The 22,153-nt window shown below is 48.2% G+C and overlaps 1 protein-coding gene and 1 long non-coding RNA gene across 5 annotated transcripts; one reads left to right on the top strand and one right to left on the bottom strand.

Annotated features, from left to right (window-relative positions):
• Positions 1 to 3,182: 3,182 nt before the first annotated feature.
• Positions 3,183 to 20,552, bottom strand: rbl2 (retinoblastoma-like 2 (p130)). Of its 4 annotated transcripts, XM_070550488.1 has the most exons (23): positions 20,197 to 20,331; positions 20,039 to 20,130; positions 19,479 to 19,609; positions 19,199 to 19,399; positions 12,990 to 13,054; positions 12,674 to 12,802; positions 11,289 to 11,449; positions 11,050 to 11,114; positions 10,798 to 10,969; positions 10,560 to 10,723; positions 8,868 to 8,980; positions 8,700 to 8,806; positions 8,434 to 8,571; positions 7,915 to 8,073; positions 7,532 to 7,640; positions 7,224 to 7,457; positions 6,964 to 7,148; positions 6,714 to 6,890; positions 6,546 to 6,617; positions 5,128 to 5,281; positions 4,488 to 4,684; positions 4,183 to 4,356; positions 3,183 to 3,919 (listed from the first exon to the last, which is right to left on the bottom strand). In XM_070550488.1, the coding sequence occupies exons 2-23, from the start codon at positions 20,075 to 20,077 to the stop codon at positions 3,752 to 3,754; spliced, it is 3,114 nt and encodes a 1,037-aa protein (XP_070406589.1). In that variant the 5' UTR covers positions 20,078 to 20,130; positions 20,197 to 20,331; the 3' UTR covers positions 3,183 to 3,751. The 4 variants fall into 4 exon arrangements, with proteins under 4 accessions (XP_070406589.1, XP_070406586.1, XP_070406587.1 ...); XM_070550485.1 differs by lacking the exon at positions 20,039 to 20,130 and having other exon boundaries at positions 20,197 to 20,552; XM_070550486.1 differs by lacking the exon at positions 20,039 to 20,130 and having other exon boundaries at positions 8,700 to 8,803; positions 20,197 to 20,544.
• LOC139069681 (uncharacterized) lies at positions 5,207 to 18,990 on the top strand. The gene is made up of 4 exons (XR_011520372.1): positions 5,207 to 5,296; positions 12,591 to 12,829; positions 18,659 to 18,732; positions 18,868 to 18,990. It is a non-coding gene; the product is annotated as an uncharacterized lncRNA (long non-coding RNA).
• Positions 20,553 to 22,153: the final 1,601 nt, after the last annotated feature.

The raw sequence follows: 22,153 nt of genomic DNA, 5'->3' as shown, positions 1-22,153 counted from the left end.
TCTATCAGTCAGCTTTGACCAGAACTTCTGGTCCCAAACTTGTTTAAAAACTTTTAAAATGATCAGACACCCCAATTTACAATTAATTCAGTACAAAGTTCTACACAGAGTACACTATACAGGTCATCGGATGTTCAAGATGGGGTTTGTGTCGTCTGACATCTGTACACACTGCACAAACAACATTCCTGACAATTACGTTCATGCACTGTGGTCCTGTCCACCTGTCCAGGAATTTTGGGGTAGAGTATGTGAAGACCTGTCAAAGTCTCTGAAATGTCATATCCCAATCACCCCCTCTCTTTGTTTACTGGGAAACCTGGATGATGTCCCGATTGAAAAATCTTTGGTTCACGTGGTTCTGACTGCCATATGCATCGCTAAGAAAACTATCCTCTTGAATTGGAAAAATAGAGAAAATCTCTGCATTAACCAGTATAGAAATCTTTTGTTAGATCATATTGCACTTGATTTAGCCTCTGCTTCCACTTCAAATAAATCTCTCTGGGCTCCTTTGATCGGTTCCATCACATAGCGGTGATGGGGGGCCGTTGATGATGTCCTGCGGGATGATGTGGGTGGGGGGGTGGAGGGTCTGAGTTTGGAGTATCTGGATGTTCCCTGGGGATGGGTTCACTGGGGATGTCTGGCACTGGGGGGCTGTTCCCCCCCTCTGGAGGTGCTTGGGTTGCCTCGGGGGGTGTACTGCTGGCGGTTGTGAGTGGGGCCCCTTAGAGGTCTTGGCGGCGGCCATGGGTTACTGCCTGGCGGCTGCATTGCCCCTGGGTGGGTCTGGGTGGGGGCCTGGGGGCTCGGGGTGTTGGGGTGGCCGGCCCCGTGTGGGGATCTGGGCTGGGCCTTGGGGGTCGGGTCCCTACATGTACGCTGCCGGGAAGAAGGCAGGAATACGCAGAAGTACCTGGCCCGGGTTCGGGGGCGTAGGGCAGGCCCTGGCTCCTCTGTTGTCCCATCACAGGGGAGGGGGAGGTCCAGGAGGGGGAGGACCCAACCTTACCTGGATGTCTTATGTCTTATATATTCTGGAAGTTGTGCAAATGCAGGGATGGGCATAGATATTCTGCTGGGGTGGGGCTGGGTCGGCTCCCTCGGGCTCTGTGGGGCTCTGTGATGCTGCTGCTTTGGGCCCTGGCAGGATGGGCTGGGGTCTCCATGCCCTGGGCGGCGGTATGACAGCGGAGGTGCCTATTGGGGTCAGTGGGGGAGCTGGCTCCCTGGAGGGCTAAGCCCTACCAGCCATTCCTCCCCATCCCCGTTTATTTCTCTCCTCCTGCTCCCTCACATCATCACACAAACATGCACATAGGACCTTGGGGGGTGGACAAGTCGAGGAGTGCGGGTATGGACCCCATTTCCGCATTCCTGTGGCTTCCTGCCCCCCAATTTTATTTGCACCTTATGCACTTCCACCGACGACATTCCACGCAAACATACACTTAGGGCCTTGGGAGTGAGCACATTCAACGGCACTTGGCAGGGGGAGTTCTCAGCCTCCTCCCGAGTGCCGGTGCCCACTTCGAATTTTAAACTGCATTTAGACACCAAGGGCTGTGGGTGCAAGTAGGGTGGTGCAGTGGCATCAGCTGGCATAGGCCAGAAAATGCCCGCACTGCCCGCTCACCACAGCAATAGAATACACCTCATTAACACACAACACTATGTTGGAGCAGGTGGAGGGAGACCAGGGGGTCTTAGCACACCTCTGTTGTTGCTTGGCTGCCTGGGGCTGGAGACTAGGAGGGAGATCTGGCCGTCTGGTTGGGGTCTGGGGTGGTGGGTTGCTGTGCTCGGCGGTGGGCGGGGGAGCCTGCTCATCAGCACCCCAGCAGAAAGGGTCAAACTCTGGTAACCGGTGGTGGTTGTACCCCATGTGCAGCATTACCGGGACCAGAGTGAATAGGGTGTGTATGGGGAGCATGAATGGGTGTCCGGCGTGTATTTTTGTAAGTCTTTGGTTGTATGTGCATGTGTGAGCATGAGGGAGGGAGTGTGTGACTGTGTTTGTGTATGACTGTATATGTCAGGTGGGGCCTTTGACTCCTCCCTTCTCCTGGGACCTCCTTTGATGATATAGATCTTCGTCTCCCCTCCCCCCTGTCACACCTGGTGGGGGTGTGATGCCTTGGTCTGCCTGAGTGTTCGTGGCTCCCGGGTCAGGGAGTTTAAGATTTTTGGCATCTGCCTGATCAATCCCGGTGGCGGCCTGGGGGGGTCTGGGTCCCTGGGCTCTGCTGGGTCCCCGGCGGGGGTGGTCGCCCCTGGGTCCCGGGTCGCTGGGTCCCGGACTCGGCCGGCTAGGGGGTGGGAGGCTGCGGGCAGGCCTGAGGACTTGCCGCTGATATCTCCCGGGGCTCTGCCGGCTGCTGGTTGTGGCCCCCCGGGGCGATCCTCTGTGCCTCTCGAGGGGGGCGGGGGCCTTTCTGGTTGCGGGCTCCTTGGGGTTCCTGTGTTCTGGGGCAGCGCCTGGATCTCTGGGACTTGGAGCTCCCCCCCGTCTCCTACGCGTCTTTGGGGGGCAGATCTGTGGTCCCTCACACTCTCTATTGGACGCTCCTATAGATAAACCTTACATAAACAAGCGCGTGTACACACACAGGTGCTCACATGGTGCTCTCATAAGTATGGGCTTGGGCACGTTCAACACATGTCTTAAGACTATGGTGGGCACTCAATGCACTGTGGTATATTATCGTGTGACTGTTTAGTTAAACAATGATTGATTATATATTTCTTCATCAAGTTGATGCAGTGATAGCTTGATTTTGTTATATTGGTGTTGTGTCCCATTTTTTTGTTATGTTTTGCTTTTTTCTCGTCTCATTTTGCAGGTCTAGAAGCAGACTCTTGTTCATTATTGTTTATTTTTGTTGAATCCCCCCCCCACCTAACCCCCTCTCTCCCCACCTTTTCTCTTTTCCTTTCTCTTTCACCTCTGTCTCTGTGTCTGGTCGAAATTACAAAGCATTCAAAAACAATAACAATAAAGTTTTAAATATCAGGTGCGACATTAAAAGCAGACTCTTTGATGCTCCACCTGAGACATTAAAAGCAGATGCTCTGATGCTCCACCTGAGAGTAAAACTGTAAGGCTTGTTACCAGCATTCAGACATCAATTCTGCTTGCTTCACAGCCAGACAGGACACGTTAAAAAAAAAAAAAAAAAAAAAAAAAAAAACATTTTATTCATTTGTTTGGCTTTTAAACCAAGAAAATGTGTCTTGTGTAAACAAGACAGAGTTACAGATAAAGGCACTTAACTTCTGTCGCCGTTGTTAAATAGTTGCTCTTCTGTACAGATATTTACAGTTTCTCCATCCTGACAGAGAAGTTGGGTGAATTCAAAGAACAAGAAAGCAACAGGTAAACAAAACAGACAGTTAAATAAAACTACACCAAATAATAGATTTGTTCATAAAATGACGTCTAGTAGAAGAGGCTAAAATACAATAAATATGACGACAAGCTGAAGTGAAACGTTAAAATAATGACTGAGAACAAACAGATGAAACAAAGCTTTACAAAAACCAACGTTCTCTTTCAATCCAGGGTTTTATGTCATTCAAACCCAAAGATCTGAAACAATCACTTAAAAATCTACCTGTGAACACGAAGGCTTCTGTCACACCTTCACCTGTCAGATTAAACTTCTTCCTACACCTTTAGGGTTTACGTCCTCTCTCTCCACGGACCCAACGGGAAGCTGATCGAACTGCTGTTGTCACGGCGATGGAGTCAGCGGGAGGAGCTTCGGTCGTTCGCAATGTCCTGCAGACGGCGCAGCAGAGCTGTGTGGTTGTCGGGGCAGACCCGTTTGGGGGATGTCTCCTTGTCCAAAGGAATGCTGCGCTTCCTGCTGGGAGTCTCGCCGGTCCGGATCATGCTGTTGATTTCCTGGAGACGCTGTGGGACACAGGATGGAAGGAGGACACAGAGGACAGACGATGACCATCGGTAGATGAAAGACATTTGTTTTGCCTCCGTCTCTAGCCTCAGCGGCTGTTGCTATGGAGACAGGCTGTGAACAATACAGTATTACTGGGGGTTGCGTTACATTTCTGCTGCTGCTCATGCTGGGTTATCTGGAAATGGAATGCAGCCCTTGTTAACATAATATCAGCTATGAAACGGGCCTCGTGTGCCCGAGTGTTTCTGAGGAGTCTCACGTTGGGGGGGCTGCTGCAGATGTAGTAGCAGATCCTCTCCCGGGGGAGGGCTGGGCAGGGGGCGGAGCCTGACTCGTGAGGTGAGATGTAAATGGAGTGCTTGCTGGAGAGAAGCATCCGACGTGGGGAGCCTGTCCTCGAGGTAGGATACGGGCACAGTGGAGGGGGGTCCGCCTGCAGACAGACAGAGGCATCATAAGACAAAAGGTTTCTGCTGGTGGTGGGTGCTGGTCCATCTGCCTCAAGGACCGGTTCAGCCTGCTCTCATTAACTTGTTCTGGCCCAGAAGTCTTAAGAGGACGTACCCCCGTGGACGGAGAGCTCCTTGAGTATCTCACAGCAAACTGTCTCATCTGCTTTATGTAGACATCGTTGTAGAAGTGGATCAGGTCTCCTCGTTCCTCCTCACCACCATCCACAGCTGAGGAGGAGGAGTCACCGCTGGGCTGGGGGGTCACCAAGGTGCTGCTGGAGCAGGTTAGACCTGGACTGATGTCTCCACCTGCTGGTAGGAGGAAAGAGTGATCAGGAAAACCATTCAGGTTCTAAAACGGGTATTCACTTCTGGTCCTGGTTCTATCAGCACGTTTTGGTGGTTTCTCTGAGAAATCAGGTGGGTTGAAACCGAGTTAAAACTAAAACGTGCTGGATACCGTACCACCAGGCCCGGTAACTGAATATTCCTGTTCTAAAATAAGAATCCAAACTGGGCAAAGTCTCAAAACCAACAAAGAAGAAACAGCTGAACTGGACTTCTGGTACCGAGCAAGTCTGGAAATCAGACCAGGAAGTAAAACGGACAAAAACTAACAAACGCATGTTTTACCAGAGTTTTGACCTAGGTGAGCTGACCCAGGTGGTTTATGACCCACGTGGGTTCTGACCTAGGTGGTTATGACCCAGGTGGGTTCTGACGTAGTTAAGCTGACCCAGGTGGGTTCTGACCCAGATGGGTTATGACCCAGGTGAGTCTCTTGAATGAAGAACCTTTCATAGACTTCTGACCCGGGTCCTTTCTGCTGTCAGATGATGAGCTTTGGTTGGTGTCTGTGGTGGAGGATGGTCTTGTGCTCCCCGAGATCAACACACTCCTGTAGACCTGAAACACACACAGGTTAGTGTGAATGTGTGTTAGCTTGTGTGTGTTAATGTGTGTGTGTGTGTGTGTGAGTGTGTTAGTGTGTGCATGTGTGTATTATTATGTGCATGTTAGTGTGTATGTGAGTGTGTTAGTGTGTGCATGTGTGTATTATTATGTGCATGTTAGTGTGTATGTGAGTGTGTTAGTGTGTGCATGTGTGTATTATTATGTGCATGTTAGTGTGTATGTGAGTGTGTTAGTGTGTGTGTGTGTATGGTAGTGTGTGTGTGTATGTTAGTGTGTGTGTGTGTGTGTGTGTGAGGGTGTTAGTGTGTGTGTACATGTTTGTGTGTGTGTGTGCATGTTGAGCCCTTTTCAGACAGACATTCTGGAACATTTGTGGACAATTCAATCCGGTTTTTAACCGGAACTGTGTTTTCAATCACACCACTTTTGTACCGGAACTTGTCCTTTCGGCTGCGTTCACACAGCAGGGAAAAGTTCCAGATGTCTGAAGCTCAATGGTTAAAGGAATCACTGAAGCGGTGTGAAGCGCTCCGTCGCGCGTCTAGGCGGTACCGTAGGAGGCGAGCTGCCGTGGTTCGCCGCATGCTACAGGAGCGGGCTATCTAGATGCGCACAGCGTCCCTGGTCCCCTCCTCCTCCCCCTCCCCCTTGTCCGGAACTTTACCTCACCAGTCTGAAGCAGCCACCCTGTCCGTAACAAGTCCGGACCTGTTACTAGGGGCTTCGTCCGGTTAAATTCCGGAACACGTTATCCGGATGTTTGTATTCAGACACAAAGGTCTTACGGACAGATTCCGGAACATTTCCGTTTTTCATGGCCTGTCTGAAGGGGGCTTAGGTGTGTGTGTGTGTGTGTGTGTGTGTGTGTGTGTGTGTGTGTGTGTTAGTGTGTGTGTGTGTGTGTGTGTGTGTGTGTGTGTTAGTGTGTGTGTGTGTGTGTGTGTGTGTGTGTGTGTGTGTGTGTGTGTGTGTGTTAGTGTGTGTGTGTGTGTGTGTTAGTGTGTGTGTGTGTGTGTGTTAGTGTGTGTGTGTGTGTGTGTGTGTGTGTGTGTTAGTGTGTGTGTGTGTGTGTGTGTGTGTGTGTGTGTTAGTGTGTGTGTGAGGGTGTTAGTGTGTGTGTGCATATGTTAGTGTGTGTGTGTGTGTGTGTGTGTGTGTGTGTGTGTATGTGTATGTTAGTGTGTGTTAGTGTGTGTGTGTGTGTGTGTGTGTTTGAGTGTCTGTGTGTGTGGATGTTAGTGTGTGTGTGTATTACATTGCTGCTGGCCTGGGGCTGTGTGCGATAACACTTCATGATGTTCTGGAAGGACCTGTCCTCTTTGGTCACCTGACAGGAACACAAGTACCTGAGTGTGTTTCACGTTTACGTTTCATTTGTCACAAATATCTTTCCCAGCTTGTAAACAGGAAACAGGAAACACACCTTAGCCATGACATAAACAGCACACATGAGCAGCTGATCCAGGTGACGGTCCTTCATCATGTCTGTACTGTGGACCAGAGAATGTTCAAAACACGTCCAGATCTTCCTCCTCAGATCTGTTGGGATGTCCAGTTTGACACAAAGATCACGGAGACGAACGCTGGCCAGGTGGAACACCTGGAGGAGAGAATTCTACCCAGTCAGGAGTTGAGCTGACAGCCGTGGGAGTGTGTGGACAGGTGAGGCGTACCTTTCTGAAGAACAGAGAGAGGGAACCTCTCCTCAGTGGGCTGCTGACTGCTTTAGTGACTGGCTTGGTGACAGCTGATTGGATGGCGAGAGTGCTGGTCAGGTTCTGGGCAGGGAGTGGCTGAAGTGTGGCCCCGCCCACTTGCACTGGGATGAAAGTGAATCCTCCATTCTCATTGGGTATCCCTACAAAGAGGTCAGAGGTCAGCACATAGTTACAGGTCACCTGTTGTAGTTAACTCATTGTTTTGAGTCCCTTACCTTGCACAGGTATAGTCAGTGTCTGCCCGTTGTTGGCCGTGACGGTGGCGGTCGCCACTACAGTCTGCCCCGCCGGAATGGTGGCAATGAGGCTCGGCTTTGTGACGCTGCTCGGTGGTGTTCTTGTGGCGCTGGTCTCACCCTCCGTCGGGTCAACAAACAGACGGCGACGAAATCCACCTGTGGGGGGGGAGCCATACCGGTCCTGCAGGGTGGTGGGGGAGGGGGACACGCCTTCAGAAGACGGAGGGGCAAATTATTTCTACACAGAAACACAAAAGAGTAAGACAAGATGGCTGACAAATCACCTGTGATGGTGCTGTTGGTGCTGAGGTCTGGTCCCTGTGAGGCTGGAGTGAGGGCAATGCCAGCCCCACCGCTGTCTTCATTCTGTTCCAGGTACTGAGGAGGCATCACCTGAAACGCAGACGCACACACACGTGCACACACACACACACACACACACACACACACACACACACACACACACACACACACACACACACTGATTGACCCACAGAACTTTCAGAACCACTGAATTTTATTTGTGAGCAGCCTAAAGCCTCCTCATATCTCTGAGACTTTGGTAAACAAAAGGTTCTGAATGTTTCCAACATCATCTGTTCAGTAAGAAGATGACATCATCTCTACAGGTGAAGTAGAACCAGGTGCTGTTTGTGTTCTCATGGACCTCCTGGCAGGTCGGGACTTGGGCTGACTGGAGACTGTGCCACAGCGGGGAGTTGCTGGTCCAAGCCAGGCTCTCCAGAACCTGCTCCTCCACCTGGTTCAGGTGCTTCACGACCTCCCGAAACAGACCCTGTTCCGACCGGACCAGCACCTCAATCACCTGCACACACACACACACACACACACACACACACACACACACACACACACACACACACACACACACACACACACACACACACACACACACACACACACACACACACACACACACACACAGTAAACGTGAGTTTTTATGAGTATTAGTTCGTTCATCAGATGATGAAATAGTTGTTATTATTATTATTATTATTATTATTACAGTTGTTATTACAATTATTGTTGTTTATATTATTGTTGTCTTGAGCAGTGTCTGGCAGATGCTGCTGACTAGTGCCGATAGCTGAGATGAAGCTCAGCATGCTGCTTCCTGATTGGCTAATCTGGACTCAGTCTGAGAACGGGTCGGGCCAGCTGGTACCTTATAGAAGTGGTAAGCAGGAAGCTGGAAGGTGTGGATGACTCTGGGGAAGTCTCCTGGAGGTCTGTAGGAGAAGGTAACGATCTCCAGGCAGCAGGCCAGCAGGGAGCGGTGGAACACGTCCTGCTCCAGAATACACTGCAGAACCAACAGGGGGTATGGTTCAGTGCAGTCACAGCTGGTAACCATCACACACAGAACCTCCCCGGTCCAGACCAGACGCCCTGGGTCAGGAGTCCAGACCTTGAGACCAGAACTGTACTCACAGACAGGTCAGCGTCTCCCAGGATCATCTTTTCTCTCTCAACGATGGACTCCAGGATCCTGTAGTACAGCGCCTCGCTCAGGTGGAAGAACTTGACGGCCATGTCTGCTGGACAACACATGGTCAGGTGGGACAGCAGATCAGCTGATCACTGGGCTCAGGTCCTCACCTTTTTCCATCCCCTTGCTGTCATCAGTGCTGTCCTCATGATGCTGTGTGAAGATGTCTAACATGTCCTTCAGGCGCTGACTGATGACATCACTGGGGTCTCTGGAACAGCCCCTGGAACCGAAACAGCCGCACTCCAGACTTCCAGTCAATGTAAATTGTTAAAGGTCAGAGGTCAGGCTTAGTCTATCAGAACTGGACCTCACCAGAACCTTAAACCGGCTTCACCAAACCAAACCTGGAAAAGCAGCAAGTTCACCCTAAGGTCAAAGGTCAACACTCAGTTTCAGGGAGGCTAAAGGTCACAGCAGCTCAGATTGGTAGCATTTTACCTGAACAAACCACGGAGACACCAAGGTGGATGTGTTTACCCACAATGCACTGCAGCAGAGACAGCTGTTCCCAGCTGTCAGCACGGTCAGTGGTGGAGCTGACCTCTGACCTTTAGGCTTTACAGAATGGATGCCTAACCTCTGCACCACTGTAACACCTGTGCACATCCTCAGAAAAAGTCCCACAAGATAAAACGTGGCTTACTCATCAGGCACACTCCCTCACCGGTGCCGAGCTGGCCGTAATCCACAAGAATCCACAAGTTAGAACCTAAACGGACCTGATATCTGACCGAACTGTGCTCTAAGTCTAGACTCTGGACCTCTCTCCCCCTGAGCCTGAGATCAGTGGACTCAATGGTCTCCTTTAAAAAGCAGCTGAAGACTCACTTGTTCAAGCTGGCTTTTGTATGACCTTCTTCACCACTCTCTCTTTATTCTGCTCTCCCCACCTATTCCACCTTCCTCAGGATCCACTGATTTCCCTCTTTCCTATTCACTCTCTCTCTTTCTTAACATTTTTTTTAATTACAATTGCCTATTTTTGCTCATTTTAATATATTTTTAAACATTTTCTAAATGCTTTTTTATATTTTTACATATTTTGTTTTTGTGAAGCGCCTCGTGATTTTTATCTTGAGAGGCGCTATAGAAATATTTTCTTCTTCTTCTTCTTCTTCTTCTTCTTCTAAGTGCAGCCCTGAGACTAAAACCTGAAGCTAACAGGTTAGCTAAAGGCTGATTCAGCACGCCCATGACTGGTTGGACGGACGGATTTCCCCGCATGCCGCGCTCTTTCTGACATGTTTAAAATGTAACTAACTTATCGGCTGTATCTGACACTGTCAACCACGGCTTCCTTTGGTCCGCACTCTCTAGCATGGGCATCGCAGGGAAAGCACACTCCTGGCTTGAATCGTACCTGAAAGGACGATCTTTCAGTGCATCTTGGCTCGGACAATTTCTGCTGTTCACCATCTTGCCACAGGAGTCCCCCAGGGCTCTGTACTAGGACCTCTTCTCTTTGCCATATACACCACCTCACTAGGTGAGATCATTCAATCACATGGCTTCTCCTACCACTGCTATGCTGATGACACCCAGCTCTACCGGCCATTCCCGCTGGACGACCACAGAGTCTCTGAACGAATCTCAGACTCTGACATATCAAGATGGGTGAAATCCCACCATCTCCAACTCAACCTCTCTTACACTGAATTACTTGTCATGCCAGCGAAACCATCCATACGGCACAATATCTCCAAAGTGATTCCCTTTAGACATGGTGGGGTGGGAGTAATGAGGTTAGCGGATCAGAACCTGACACCTGAGGGTTCTCTTAGTCCGGTCAGAACCCATACCTGAGGATCTGTGTCAACTTGGAGCTTGGCCCATATCTGGTTCCTGACAGCAGAGTGTGAAGGCGCCCAACACTCTTCATAGCGGTAGACAGCGGAGACGCCAGGCGGACCTCCTGTACATATTTCCTCCCGGTCAGAGGAGTAGAGACCTTCAGAACCGAAGCCTGGTGAGACCCGAGATGGAATGCAGTTAGAAGGAAGACCAGTAGACGGACAACAAACAGGAAGTGAGTCTTACAGCGAGGCTGGTGTGCAGCCTGTAGAGGGTGCTGTCCTGGTTCTCCACCTCCTCACAGAGGCTGGGCTCTGGGGTCCCAATGTCCTCGCTGGCCCCCTCCCCAGTGAAGATCCTTTCATCCAGACCGCCTGAGGCCAAAACCTGTTCCTCATAGAGGCGACTGAGCGACAAGCTGAGGAGATCAGAAGCAGCCAATCAGAACCCAGGACTGGATCGTTCCAGAACAATCAGCTGAGTGACTAAAACACTCACAAACTGTCTCCAAAGTTCATCGGATCCAGAAAACCACTCAGACTGTCCTCCTTTCCACGGAGAATCTGTGGAGAGACCAGAACCTTCAGTCCTATTGGACCCATCAGAGCCACCTGATCTGCTCCTCTCCAGCAGCTAGACACCACCTCCTCATGTCACATAAACCTCAGAGCGCGTGCTCTGTTCTACAGACCGGAGATTTAGGGAAAGAAAACCAACAGAAAGCAGGAGGAACTGACTCTCTTGTGGAAGAGCTTCTTGATGAACGGCTTCCAGAAATGTTCTTTAACGCCTTTGGCCTCCAGAACAAGCCCGTCGTGGAGCTCACACAGCTGCTCCATGAAGCAGAGCGGACCTGGAGGTGGCCTGTAGTCCCTGCTGCTGAAGTCCTCAGGGAGACCTGCAGGAGGAGGTGCACACAAGCAGGTCAAAGGTCACAGCAACCAGACTCTGAACAGTTCATGTTACAGAAATAATTATCCAGACTTTCTGAAGACAATTTTAATCCTCTGACCTTTGACCTCTGAGGCATTCATGCACAAAAAAGCGGCTGAACTCAAAGGATCAAGATCAGGATTCTTCAGTGTTTTAGACATTTTCCTCTGATCCAAATGTGTCCCCGTGTCTCTATGTCCCCATGTCCCTGTGTCCCAAATTCCCTATGTCACTATGTCCCTGTGTCCCCATGTTCCTGTTTCTCTGTGTCGCTATGTCCCCATGTCTCTGTGTCCACATGCCCTTGTATCCCTATGTCCCCATGGTCTTGTGTCCCCATGTCTCTGTCTCTGTGTCCCCATGTCTCTGTCTCTGTATCTCTGTGTCCCCGTGTCTCTGTGTCCCTGTCTCTGTATCTCTGTGTCCCCATGTCTCTGTGTCCCCGTGTCTCTGTGTCCCCATGTCTCTGTCTCTGTATCTCTGTGTCCTCGTGTCTCTGTGTCCCTGTCTCTGTATCTCTGTGTCCCCATGTCTCTGTGTCCCCATGTCTCTGTCTCTGTATCTCTGTGTCCTCGTGTCTCTGTGTCCCTGTCTCTGTATCTCTGTGTCCCCATGTCTCTGTGTCCCCGTGTCTCGGTGTCCCCGTGTCTCTGTGTCCCTGTCTCTGTATCTCTGTGTCCCCGTGTCTCTGTGTCCCTGTGTCCCCGTGTCTCTGTGTCCCTGTCTCTGTATCTCTGTGTCCCCATGTCTCTGTGTCTCGGTGTCCCCGTGTCTCTGTGTCCCTGTCTCTGTATCTCTGTGTCCCCGTGTCTCTGTGTCCCTGTCTCTGTATCTCTGTGTCCCCGTGTCTCGGTGTCCCTGTGTCCCCATGTCCCTGTGTCCCCGTGTCTCTGTGTCCCTGTGTCCCCGTGTCTCTGTGTCCCTGTCTCTGTATCTCTGTGTCCCCGTGTCTCGGTGTCCCCGTGTCCCTGTGTCCCCGTGTCTCTGTGTCCCCGTGTCTCTGTGTCCCCATGTCTCTGTGTCCACATGCCCTTGTATCCCTATGTCCCCATGGTCTTGTGTCCCCATGTCACTAATTCCCCATGTCTCTGTGTCCCCATGTCCAGGCTGAAGACACACTGCTGAAGAGCCTCTGATGAACAGGAGGACCTGCTGATCTGGGATCAGTGTTGGTGAAAGTTCACCGTACCTTTGAAGCTTGGATTGAGGAGGTCTCTCCTGGCGCTGCACAGGAGCGCATTGGTGAGGACCAGGTCCAGTGCACACAGCAGCAGGTGGTAGGAGTTCACCAGGTCGTCGCTGATCATGGGGAAGTTCCCTGGAGCCAAAAGCAAGGAGCTACATGGTGAGAGGGGGTTATCGTGTCCGCCACCGCTGACTGGACGGACACGTCCAAACTTTTATTCAGTACGTAGAAAATTCAACAAACAAATGAAGATTGGACCTTTAAGTATGACAAACTGCAGCAACTAGAAGTGTCTTAGTGCCGCTCAGAGAACTTTTACCTTTAGCGTGAACGTAGAGCACCCAGCAGAAGTTAAAGAGCTCACTCACAGAGCACGGGTGGCGTCTGCAAAACAAACAACGGCTTTTTTATTCATGTTAACAGGTGAAAGGAACAACCGGCTCCTCCTGATCAGTCTGATGGGTTCTCCTGAACATCTGGAACAGGCAGCTTGTGTCGCTCATTCAATTCAATTCAGTTCAAGTTTATTTATACAGCGCCTAGTCACTACCAGGGTCGTCTCACACAGTAAACGTTCCAATTTCATCTGAACGGTTCTGCAGAAACAGCTTCAGCTGTCACTAAAGGAGAAACTCATTCATGTGTTCATCTCCATCAGGCTGCACCACCACAGTGGTCTTTTGACTGGTCAGCTATAGCAGTGTTCCCAAACCCTGGTCTTCAGGACACACTGTCCTGCACGTTTTCCATGTCTCTCCTTCAGCATGCTTGATTTAAACATTTACATCGCCTCCTCAGGAGGACATCAAGTGTCGCAGATGGCTGTTAATCACTCATTTATTGAAGTTAGGTGTGTGGTAGCAGGGAAACACTGGTGTTTGAAAGGGCGACATGGAAAACATGAAGGACAATGAGCCCTGAGGACCAGAGTTGGGGAACACAGTGCTAGAGTCTTAACAAGAACTAAGAGCACCGAGCACATCACTCCTGTTCTTAGATCTCTACACTGGTTACCAGTAAACTACAGAATCCAGACTCAGTGGCATGGGGCCAGACTGCATGTCAGATCTCCTTCAGGTATCTACATCCAGCAGGGCTCTGAGATCATTAGGAAGCAGTCAGCTGGTAGAACCGGGTCAGAACCAAACAGGGTGAAGCTGCTTTTAGCTACTATGCTGCTGTGCTCACAGATGGAATCAGCTTCCTCATGACCTCAGATCTGCCCCAACTCTAGAAACTTAACTGAACACATTCATGTTTTCATCAGCTTTTGAATAAATGTTCTTATGCTGCACCTTCTGCACTGTAACTGCTCACCCTTTAAAGAGCAAGTCACACAGAAACTAACTTTTTTAGCGATAACTAGCATAAATGAGTGTCTAATAGTGTTGTAGACATGTGTAGTCATTATTTTTGCGTTTTGATGCATTTTCTTTGAAAACTCAAAATTCTGTCTAAAAACGTCAGTCTAGCAGCCTCTTCAGTTCAAAAGTATAGAACACGTTTATTTTGAGTCGGTTTTAGCCAACGGCTAACGAGAACGATGCTACGTAGCTAAGAAAAGTACTACGTAGCAGCTCTGTGGCTGTAGGTTATAAAAGCACCGCGGCCTCAACCAGCCTTGTTGCAGTCGGGGCTCGTGAGTTGTGCTGTAGTTAGCGATAGCATTGAGTCAGAGTCCCAGCAAAGCTTCTAGTATTATAGATATTTAGTTCTAGTAGCTTGGCTGTTAGATTGTAGTTTAGTGTTTTTTTTACATGTGAGTATTTCACCAACTTGGTGGTTTGAACCGGGTTATGCTGGTTTGAAGAACATTTCACAAATTAGTCCAAGCCGTTCCAGTAATTAGCCGGATCCCGCTAACTGCCGCTTCCTCTAAACCAGGCCTATTCGAATGGCGGCCCGTGGGCCACATCCGGCCCGCGGGCCCTACCCAGCTGGCCCACCTCACCCAATCCCCCAACCACCAATGGAAAAAAACTGTTGAAAAACTGTTTTAGCATGCAAGTATCTAAATTCCCACACTGATATTGCACTTGAACACAACACCATTTTAGCAATCACGGACATATATACGTAGACGCCCCGTGGACTGGTGCTGTCTATTGGTGCTGACATAGTGTGGCTTCTACATATTCATGTCTATGTTAGCAGTGACCCAGCAATGACCCAGCCCCCCTGCCTGAATGATTCATCTGCAAGATATCACTGACTGATCAGAAACGCAAAACTGACAGGGAAAATAGGCGATGCTAAACCACTGTGCTTATTATGCCACGAAAGCCTGTCTGTATTGAAAGAATACAATATTCAGAGACACCACACGGAGAAACATCAGACATTTGGCGCTCAATTTCCCAAAGGAACATCAGAGAGGGCTAGCAAAGTGCAGAGCCTGCTAGCATCATACAACCGGAGCTCTTCTACAATAGTAAGGGCATGTACTGCACAAGAAAAAGCAACTGCGGCCTCTCTACGCGTGTCATTGATTTTAGCAAAGAAGAAACGGCCCTTCACTGACTCTGAAACTGTTGAAGAACGTATGTTAGCTGTTCTGGACGAGGTGATCAGCGATGAGAAAATTAAAACAAGCGTGACTGCTGCAGTGAAGAGCGTGCCTTTGTCAGACACATCAAACGTACGGCGAGTTGAAATATTAGCAATGGATTTGTTTGACTCACTTATCAAAGACCTTAACAAGGCTCCCGTTATGTCTATTGCTGTAGATGAGTCCACAGACAGAAGCGACACGGCCCAGTTGTGTGTGTACGTGCGCCTCTTTGATTCTGATTGTGCACGTTTTCGAGAGGAACTGCTCTGCCTGCTACCATTAAAAGGGCACACAACAGGTGAAGTCTTCTTTGATAAAATCTCAACTTTCTTTCAAAACAATGGTCTGGACAGGACGCGCGTGTGCTTGCTTGTTACTGATGGGGCTCCATCTATGGCTGGGAGAATAAATGGACTCGCAGCGCGCTGGTCAGCTGTTGCACCGGGGATGAAATCCTTGCACTGTATTGTACACCAGGCAGTGTTGTGTGCGAAACTAAGTAGACACTTCAAAACTGTAATGGACAATGTCATGGCCACAATAAACTTCATTCGTGCAACGTCCAGCCTTCAACACCGTCTCTTTCGGCAGCTGCTTTCTGATATCTCTGCAGAGCACAACGGCCTGCTGCAGCACAACGATGTGAGGTGGCTCTCCAAACGTAACTCTCTGGAGTGTTTCTGGGAGCTTATGGTGGAGATAGAAATGTTTCTTTGTGAGAGCAAACAAAAAAAAAAGCAGAGGCACACCTGAACCGCATGATTGACAGCAGTTTTATGTCAGATGTATGTTTTCTGAGTGACTTATTCAAGCACTTAAACCAGTTAAATCTGGGACTACAGGGGAGAGACAAGACGGTGATTGAGCTTGTGGAGCAAACAAGCGCCTTTCAGGCAAAACTAAACATTTTCACAGCTGACTTGACTGGTGAAAGAATGCTACATTTTCCCACACTCCGTAAAGCCACCTCTCCTCCGAAAGTCACGGCAGAAATGACTGGTTTAGTCGCGAAACTGAAGGACAGCTTCGCCAGTCGCCTGGAGGATCTGTCACTTACTACAGAGGCGATGCAATTAATGAAAGATCCATTTGCTGCCATCGCTGAGGAAACGTCCATCAAAGCTAAGGAAGTGGTCTCTTCTATCGACGAGGGACAGTTCCTGCTGGAGTTGGTGGACATGCAGTCATCACTTATGATGCCACAAGAGCTGCGCACAAATGGCCCCGCTAAGTTTTGGAGTCAGATCAATGCCCATCAGTTCCCAAACCTCAAGAATGTACCTCAGTATGTTTGGGTCCACCTATATTTGTGAATCCAGCTTTTCCCATATGAATGCAATCAAAACAAACCTGCGCTCCTCTCTCTCTGAATCCTTTCTGCACTACTGTCTGCACATTGCACTCAGCTCCTATGAGCCAACATTCCATTTCTTGTTCAAAACAAAAAGTGCCACCTCTCACACTAAAGTTGCAAGAATAACGGTCGAGCTATGCTTATTGTTAATGTTTATTTAGTAGCTGCGACTGAGTTATTGCAGGTTAATAAAACAAATGTTTGTATTACCAGCTCTGCAGCTGGTAAATTAATACAGATCATTAAAGCAATAAAAAGACGTCGTGCATTGCTTTTTTTTGTCGTTGTATTAGTGGTAGAGGTAATATCAGTCAAAATATTAAAATTTAATATTTAAACGTTGTCCGTAAAATACATAATAAAGATTTGGGTATCCGGCCCAAAGCTGATCCACGATTTTGAAATCTGGCCCAGTAGGGAAAGTAATTGAATAGGCCTGCTCTAAACAGAGATTTTGGGCCCACTCTGAGGTGAGTAAGCTAAATAATTACTTTTAACCAGTGTTGGGCAAGTTACTTCAAAACTGTAATGCATTATTTATTACTTGTTACCTTCATTTTAAAGTAATTCATTACATTACAATATAACTGATTTTAAAATGTAAGGCATTACACTACTTTTGCATTACTTTATGTTACTTTCACCAAAACAACTTCAATATGAATCTGGTAATCTGACGCTCAGTGAGCTCATGACATATATGTGGAAAGTGATGTGGTGTCTGAGCTAGGACTGCTGTTAAAAACAGTCAGATATAATAACAGTGCTTTAAAATGATTGTTTATTAAATAAAAGCAACAACAATCTGTACTCTCAACACGCTGCCATCTTATATTAACTGAGCAGGGAGTGAGGTGGTGGGGGCTCCAAGCCTATATTTGCCTTGTTCCCCAAATGCCTTGATACGGCCCTGGATGTGGGACTGACTTCTGGGGTGATCTGATTCTATCACATGTATAAATATTAAATGCTTATATATTATTGCTTTTCACTGGTAAAATGTGTATTGGGGATAAATCTACCTACTTTTTTCTTTTTTTTCTTGGTTTTATGTGAATAATTTCCTGCCCTTTCTCTCTCTAACCTTCCTGCATGCTGCATGTTTTCTCCGTCTTCCAGAAAAAACTGTAAACTAGACTTCCTACTTTCTAACGATCAGCCAAAGGGATCTTCACATGCGCGGCGCTCCAGCAGTAATGAGTTGAAATCACCGGGGCACAGATTATGAACTCAGCTGAGGCAAAGCACGTCAGAAAAGCACAAAATACCAGAGAACATGCGCTGATATGAACGATCGCAAGTGAATTATTTTGTTTTAGTGGAGCGATTTTGTGAATATAACAGCGGCCGCGTGCAGGACGCAGCTGAGCCGTTACCGCTGCGTCCTCTCTGCCCGCAAAGCTGAGTCCATAAATGACGTCATATATGCAGATACTGGATCTTTCTTCGGGTTTCCCGTAATTTGAATTTTTAAGGAACACGTCTTGATTCTGGGTTTAAAAATGCATTGTAATTACCGCGTTACTGACAATTGTACCGAGTAAATATTACCATTTTCTTTCCCTGTAATGCCTTACATTACCACATTACAGCAAAAAGCAATGCATTACAGTAATTAATTACTTTTGTACCGCATTACTCCCAACACTGCTTTTAACAGCTTCTAAAGATTGTTCCCCGATTTTGCAGCTATAATTGTTATATTTATAATTACAAAGTAAGAGAGACGTGGTTCGCATAATTTAGCTAATATCAGTCCACAATGCCGCAGGCTCGGAGTGAGTGTTGTGTGTGTGACGATGTCACAGATGGGTTCAGGTAGAGTTAGTAATCTCAGCGCTGATGCAAAGTTGGAGGGACACTGAGGAGCAGCTCCTCCTGCTGCAGACCTGACCCGGATCTGAACTGGTTCTGAGTCCGGTTCTCATTAAAACATGTCTGATTCTGGACCCTGAGTTAGTTCTGAGAGCAGTCAGATCTGTGTTATTGCCGTGTTATAAAGCACATGAATTAGACAGTTAGTTTTGTACATGATCTAAGTTACTAACCTCCCACAACAACGTGATGTTATTATTGTTTTCAGGCTAAATCTACCAAAGAAACCAGACTGATGTAGTCCTCCACCAGCCTGCACCGGTCCAGGCTAGAGCCTTGCAGGTGAGTTATTTTTAACCATCTGTCTCTCTTTACCTTGCAGTTTTAACATTATGTCATTTTAGCTTACCGTTACACACGTGTATTGCTGCTCTTAAACACTACGATAATATTTGCAATTTCTTTGTTTTTCCGTAGCCTCCCAGCAGCAGCGTGTCTGACACTGGGACCATGATGGGAACTCCACCCAGAGATTTGTCTTACAGCTAATTTTATTTGTGTCTTTAAATTATAATCTGATTTATGTTGTCACTCCTGGAAAGAACGCTGAATTACTTCTATGCCTGAAATGTGCTATACAAATAAAGTTACCTCGCCTAAGGAAAGGTCAAAGGTCATCCTAGTTAACAGTTCAATTCTGTGTTTAATCTATGGGAAACTAAATCTTGCAAAGGTGATTTCAGCCAACCAGACCCAGAACAGGAAGCAGGTGGACTCTAACGAAGGGTCGGAGGTCACGTGGACCCACCTCTGTTTGCGACTGCGATGGACCCGAAGCAGCTCCTCTGATGGGGTCTTGAAGATGGATCTGAAGATGGGAACGTACTTCTTGAAGATGACGGCTGAAACGGTGAAGTTCCGCTCCAGCTTGTCGGTACTCTGACAGAAGTCCTGTGGCAGCTTGGCCATGTCCTGCCACTTCTTCATCTTACTGAAGAACTCGATGAGGCTGGAAGAACATCAGAACCGCTCAGCAGATCCCGTCACATGACCTCCTAGCAGCCGAGTTATGGACCAAACACACAAACCTGATGTGAGAGCAGCGCAGGACTCTGGTCAGTGACACGTAGTTCCCCTCAGTAGTCCCCTTCCCCACCGTGGGCACCGAAGACCTGCAGGCCACGTAGAGCGCACAGGCCAGCCAGTGCAGCTCGCTGCCCTGCACACACAACGGTTCTGATTACTGCACCAGCTGGTTATGGGTTAGGGTATAGGTTCGGCATAGTGGAGTCACTAAAATGAATGGAAGTCAAAAGAGGTCCACATAAACATATAAATACAAGTGTGTGTGTGTGTGTGTGTGTGTGTGTGTGTGTGTGTGTGTATTTCAGGAAAACAACTACACATACCGGCCTAGGTCTATCTGCCTGTCTATTTAGTAAGAGAGAGGAGTATTATATTATTGTATGCATCTCCATCTCTCTACATATATCGAGAGAGAGAGAGAGAGAGAGAGAGAGAGAGAGAGAGAGAGAGAGAGAGAGAGAGAGAGAGAGAGAGAGAGAGAGAGAGAGAGAGAGAGAGAGAGAGAGAGAGAGAGAGAGAGAGAGAAAACACCTGAAGTCATAGCTCAGAAGAAACACCAGACCTCATTGGTGCTGCATCCAGAAAAAGGAGATGCGTGCATCTGCAAAAGGCTGCTGCCATGTTGAACGAGGCGGTTCCTGCTGAGTTGGAGACCTAGATGACATTTCATGTCAGACGTTTTGGCCCGAATGGACCGAACCCTCACCAGCACCTGCTTACCTCCAGAGTGAAGTTCCTGCTGATGTTCTCGTAGCTACTCCACGCTTCGGTACTCGCCTCTTCGTCCATGTTCAGAGCTCGGCACAGATCCTCGAACCTGGTTCGGATCTTCACAAGGCGCTCCTCCTCGTCGCTCATGTTCGTCTTCGGGACCGAACCGAACCGAACGGACAAAGCGCGCCTTTAGGGTGGAGCGGACGAGGCTGGCGCAGTTGTAGCGGCAGTAACGGCGTTATTACGGTGCTGCGCGGATCGGCTGTGTAGCCATTTAAATGTCCTCTGACAGATGCGCGAGCTGTGACGTTTTTGACGTACACAGCGCAGCCAACCACGGAGGGAACGTCACATGTGTGCGTGCATACGTTAGAGAATCGCGGCAGCAACGTAACTCACCCCAGCCCACTAAACTTGCGTAGCGTAAGCCAAATACAACTACTTCCGGTTGCTCTTGTTTTCTGACGTCCACCGAAACGCCATCAAACTTGATTGTTTTTAAAGCACGTGACCGTTAGCGGTGCTAGCCAACACGACTCAGCAACAAAGCGTGGCTCTGGTGCTCAGACTGGTTCTGTTAAGCTGCTCGTGAGTCCCTCATCAAGTGTTACATGTTTGAGGTTTGGCCCACAAGGTGCAGTAACAGCCTTTTACCAGTAGGTGGCGCAAGGAAGCCTGCAGAGAGCCGTGACGTCTGTTGTTTTATTTCAGCTAGGACTTTGTTTTAAAATGGGAAAATGTATTTTGTTTTTTTCGCAAGCACAGAAAGGAAGATGTATACTTTGTTATAAATTTGTTAATTATTCTAGCTAAATTCTATCTCCACAAATGCAAGTATAGTAACTAAAAACCTAATTTCAAGCACTATTATAGTGACACTCTATCTTACATAAAATTGATTAGTGGATCACTAAACAAAAAAGCTTTAAAAACTATAACTATTTGCACCACCTATAATTTATTTGGATGTGTGTAACATTTCTGTAGTGCACCCCCTGGCATATGTTTCATCTTTGTTCAATTTTGTATGCAATTTGTTTGTATACTTATCACCTTGTTCAATAAAGTTTTGAAAAAAAAGTCTGTTATTTTATTTTGTTTAATTGTGCATGCAATTTGTGTGTATACTCATCACCATGTTCAATAAAGCTTTTATTTAAAAAAAGTCTGTTATTTTATTTCCTGCTTACTCCTAGGCCCATCTGTTCAGGACTCTGGTACCGCGGTACCTATTACACACCAGCTAATAAGCCCTGGTTATTAAAGACTGGGTTGGACTAATCTTACTTTAGTGTTTATTTCAGGTGATGAGGATCAGTCAGGACGGGTCCAGACTGGTTTGTGCTTATGCACCAAACTGCTGCAGCCTATACCCACTTTTTTTGGAGTTCCTGGAGGAGGTTCTCGAGCGTGCTCTTTCTGGTTACTCCCTCGTTGACCTGGGTAGTGATGTGACATTCATGAATGAATCAAATCTTTTGAACGGGTTTTCAAAGTGAATGATGAGAGCCGAGACCCTGTAGAGAGCCGTTCATCTTAACAAACCTCTCTGGAAGTCGGTCAGACTCACCCGCTCAAACCCCACCCACCGCTGACGGACGTGGGAGGAACCATAGAAACATGTGTTTATATACATATCTCGGGAGGAATGCTAACCCCGTGCGCCCTCAAGCAAGACTTCTGTATGGCTTCGAGGAGATTCTGGTCCACCATCCGATGTCTCAGGAGGGGGAAGCAATACCAACACTGTTTATAGTGGGGACAGTGTGCTGCTGACCTCCACCTGCGAAGTTGTGGATCCGTGGGTGGAGTACTTTAAAGACATCCGCAATCCCACCGGCATGTCTTCCAGCGCAGTTTGGGGACTTTGGGTTGAACTCTCCAATCTCTGGTGCTGAGGTCACGGAGGTGGTCAAGACGCTCCTTGGTGGCAAGGCTCCAGGGGTGGATGAGATCTTCCTGG

Source organism: Nothobranchius furzeri, chromosome 4, assembly GCF_043380555.1.
Source record: "Nothobranchius furzeri strain GRZ-AD chromosome 4, NfurGRZ-RIMD1, whole genome shotgun sequence".
Classification (NCBI taxonomy): domain Eukaryota; kingdom Metazoa; phylum Chordata; class Actinopteri; order Cyprinodontiformes; family Nothobranchiidae; genus Nothobranchius; species Nothobranchius furzeri.
This window is presented reverse-complemented; position numbering and strand designations above follow the sequence as displayed.

Bases quoted from the DNA above. Each gene is read 5' to 3' on its own strand.
- rbl2 (XM_070550485.1), bottom strand. From the start codon at position 20,334: ATGAGCGACGAGGAGGAGCGCCTTGTGAAGATCCGAACCAGGTTCGAG. The intron at 7,458-7,531 runs GTGATTTGTCAG...CGTCTTCTGAAG, and splicing joins CACCAACAGCACCATCACAG to GCGTGTCCCCCTCCCCCACC. The intron at 4,685-5,127 runs GTCAGAACCCAC...TCCTACCAGCAG, and splicing joins CTGGGTCATAACCCATCTGG to GTGGAGACATCAGTCCAGGT.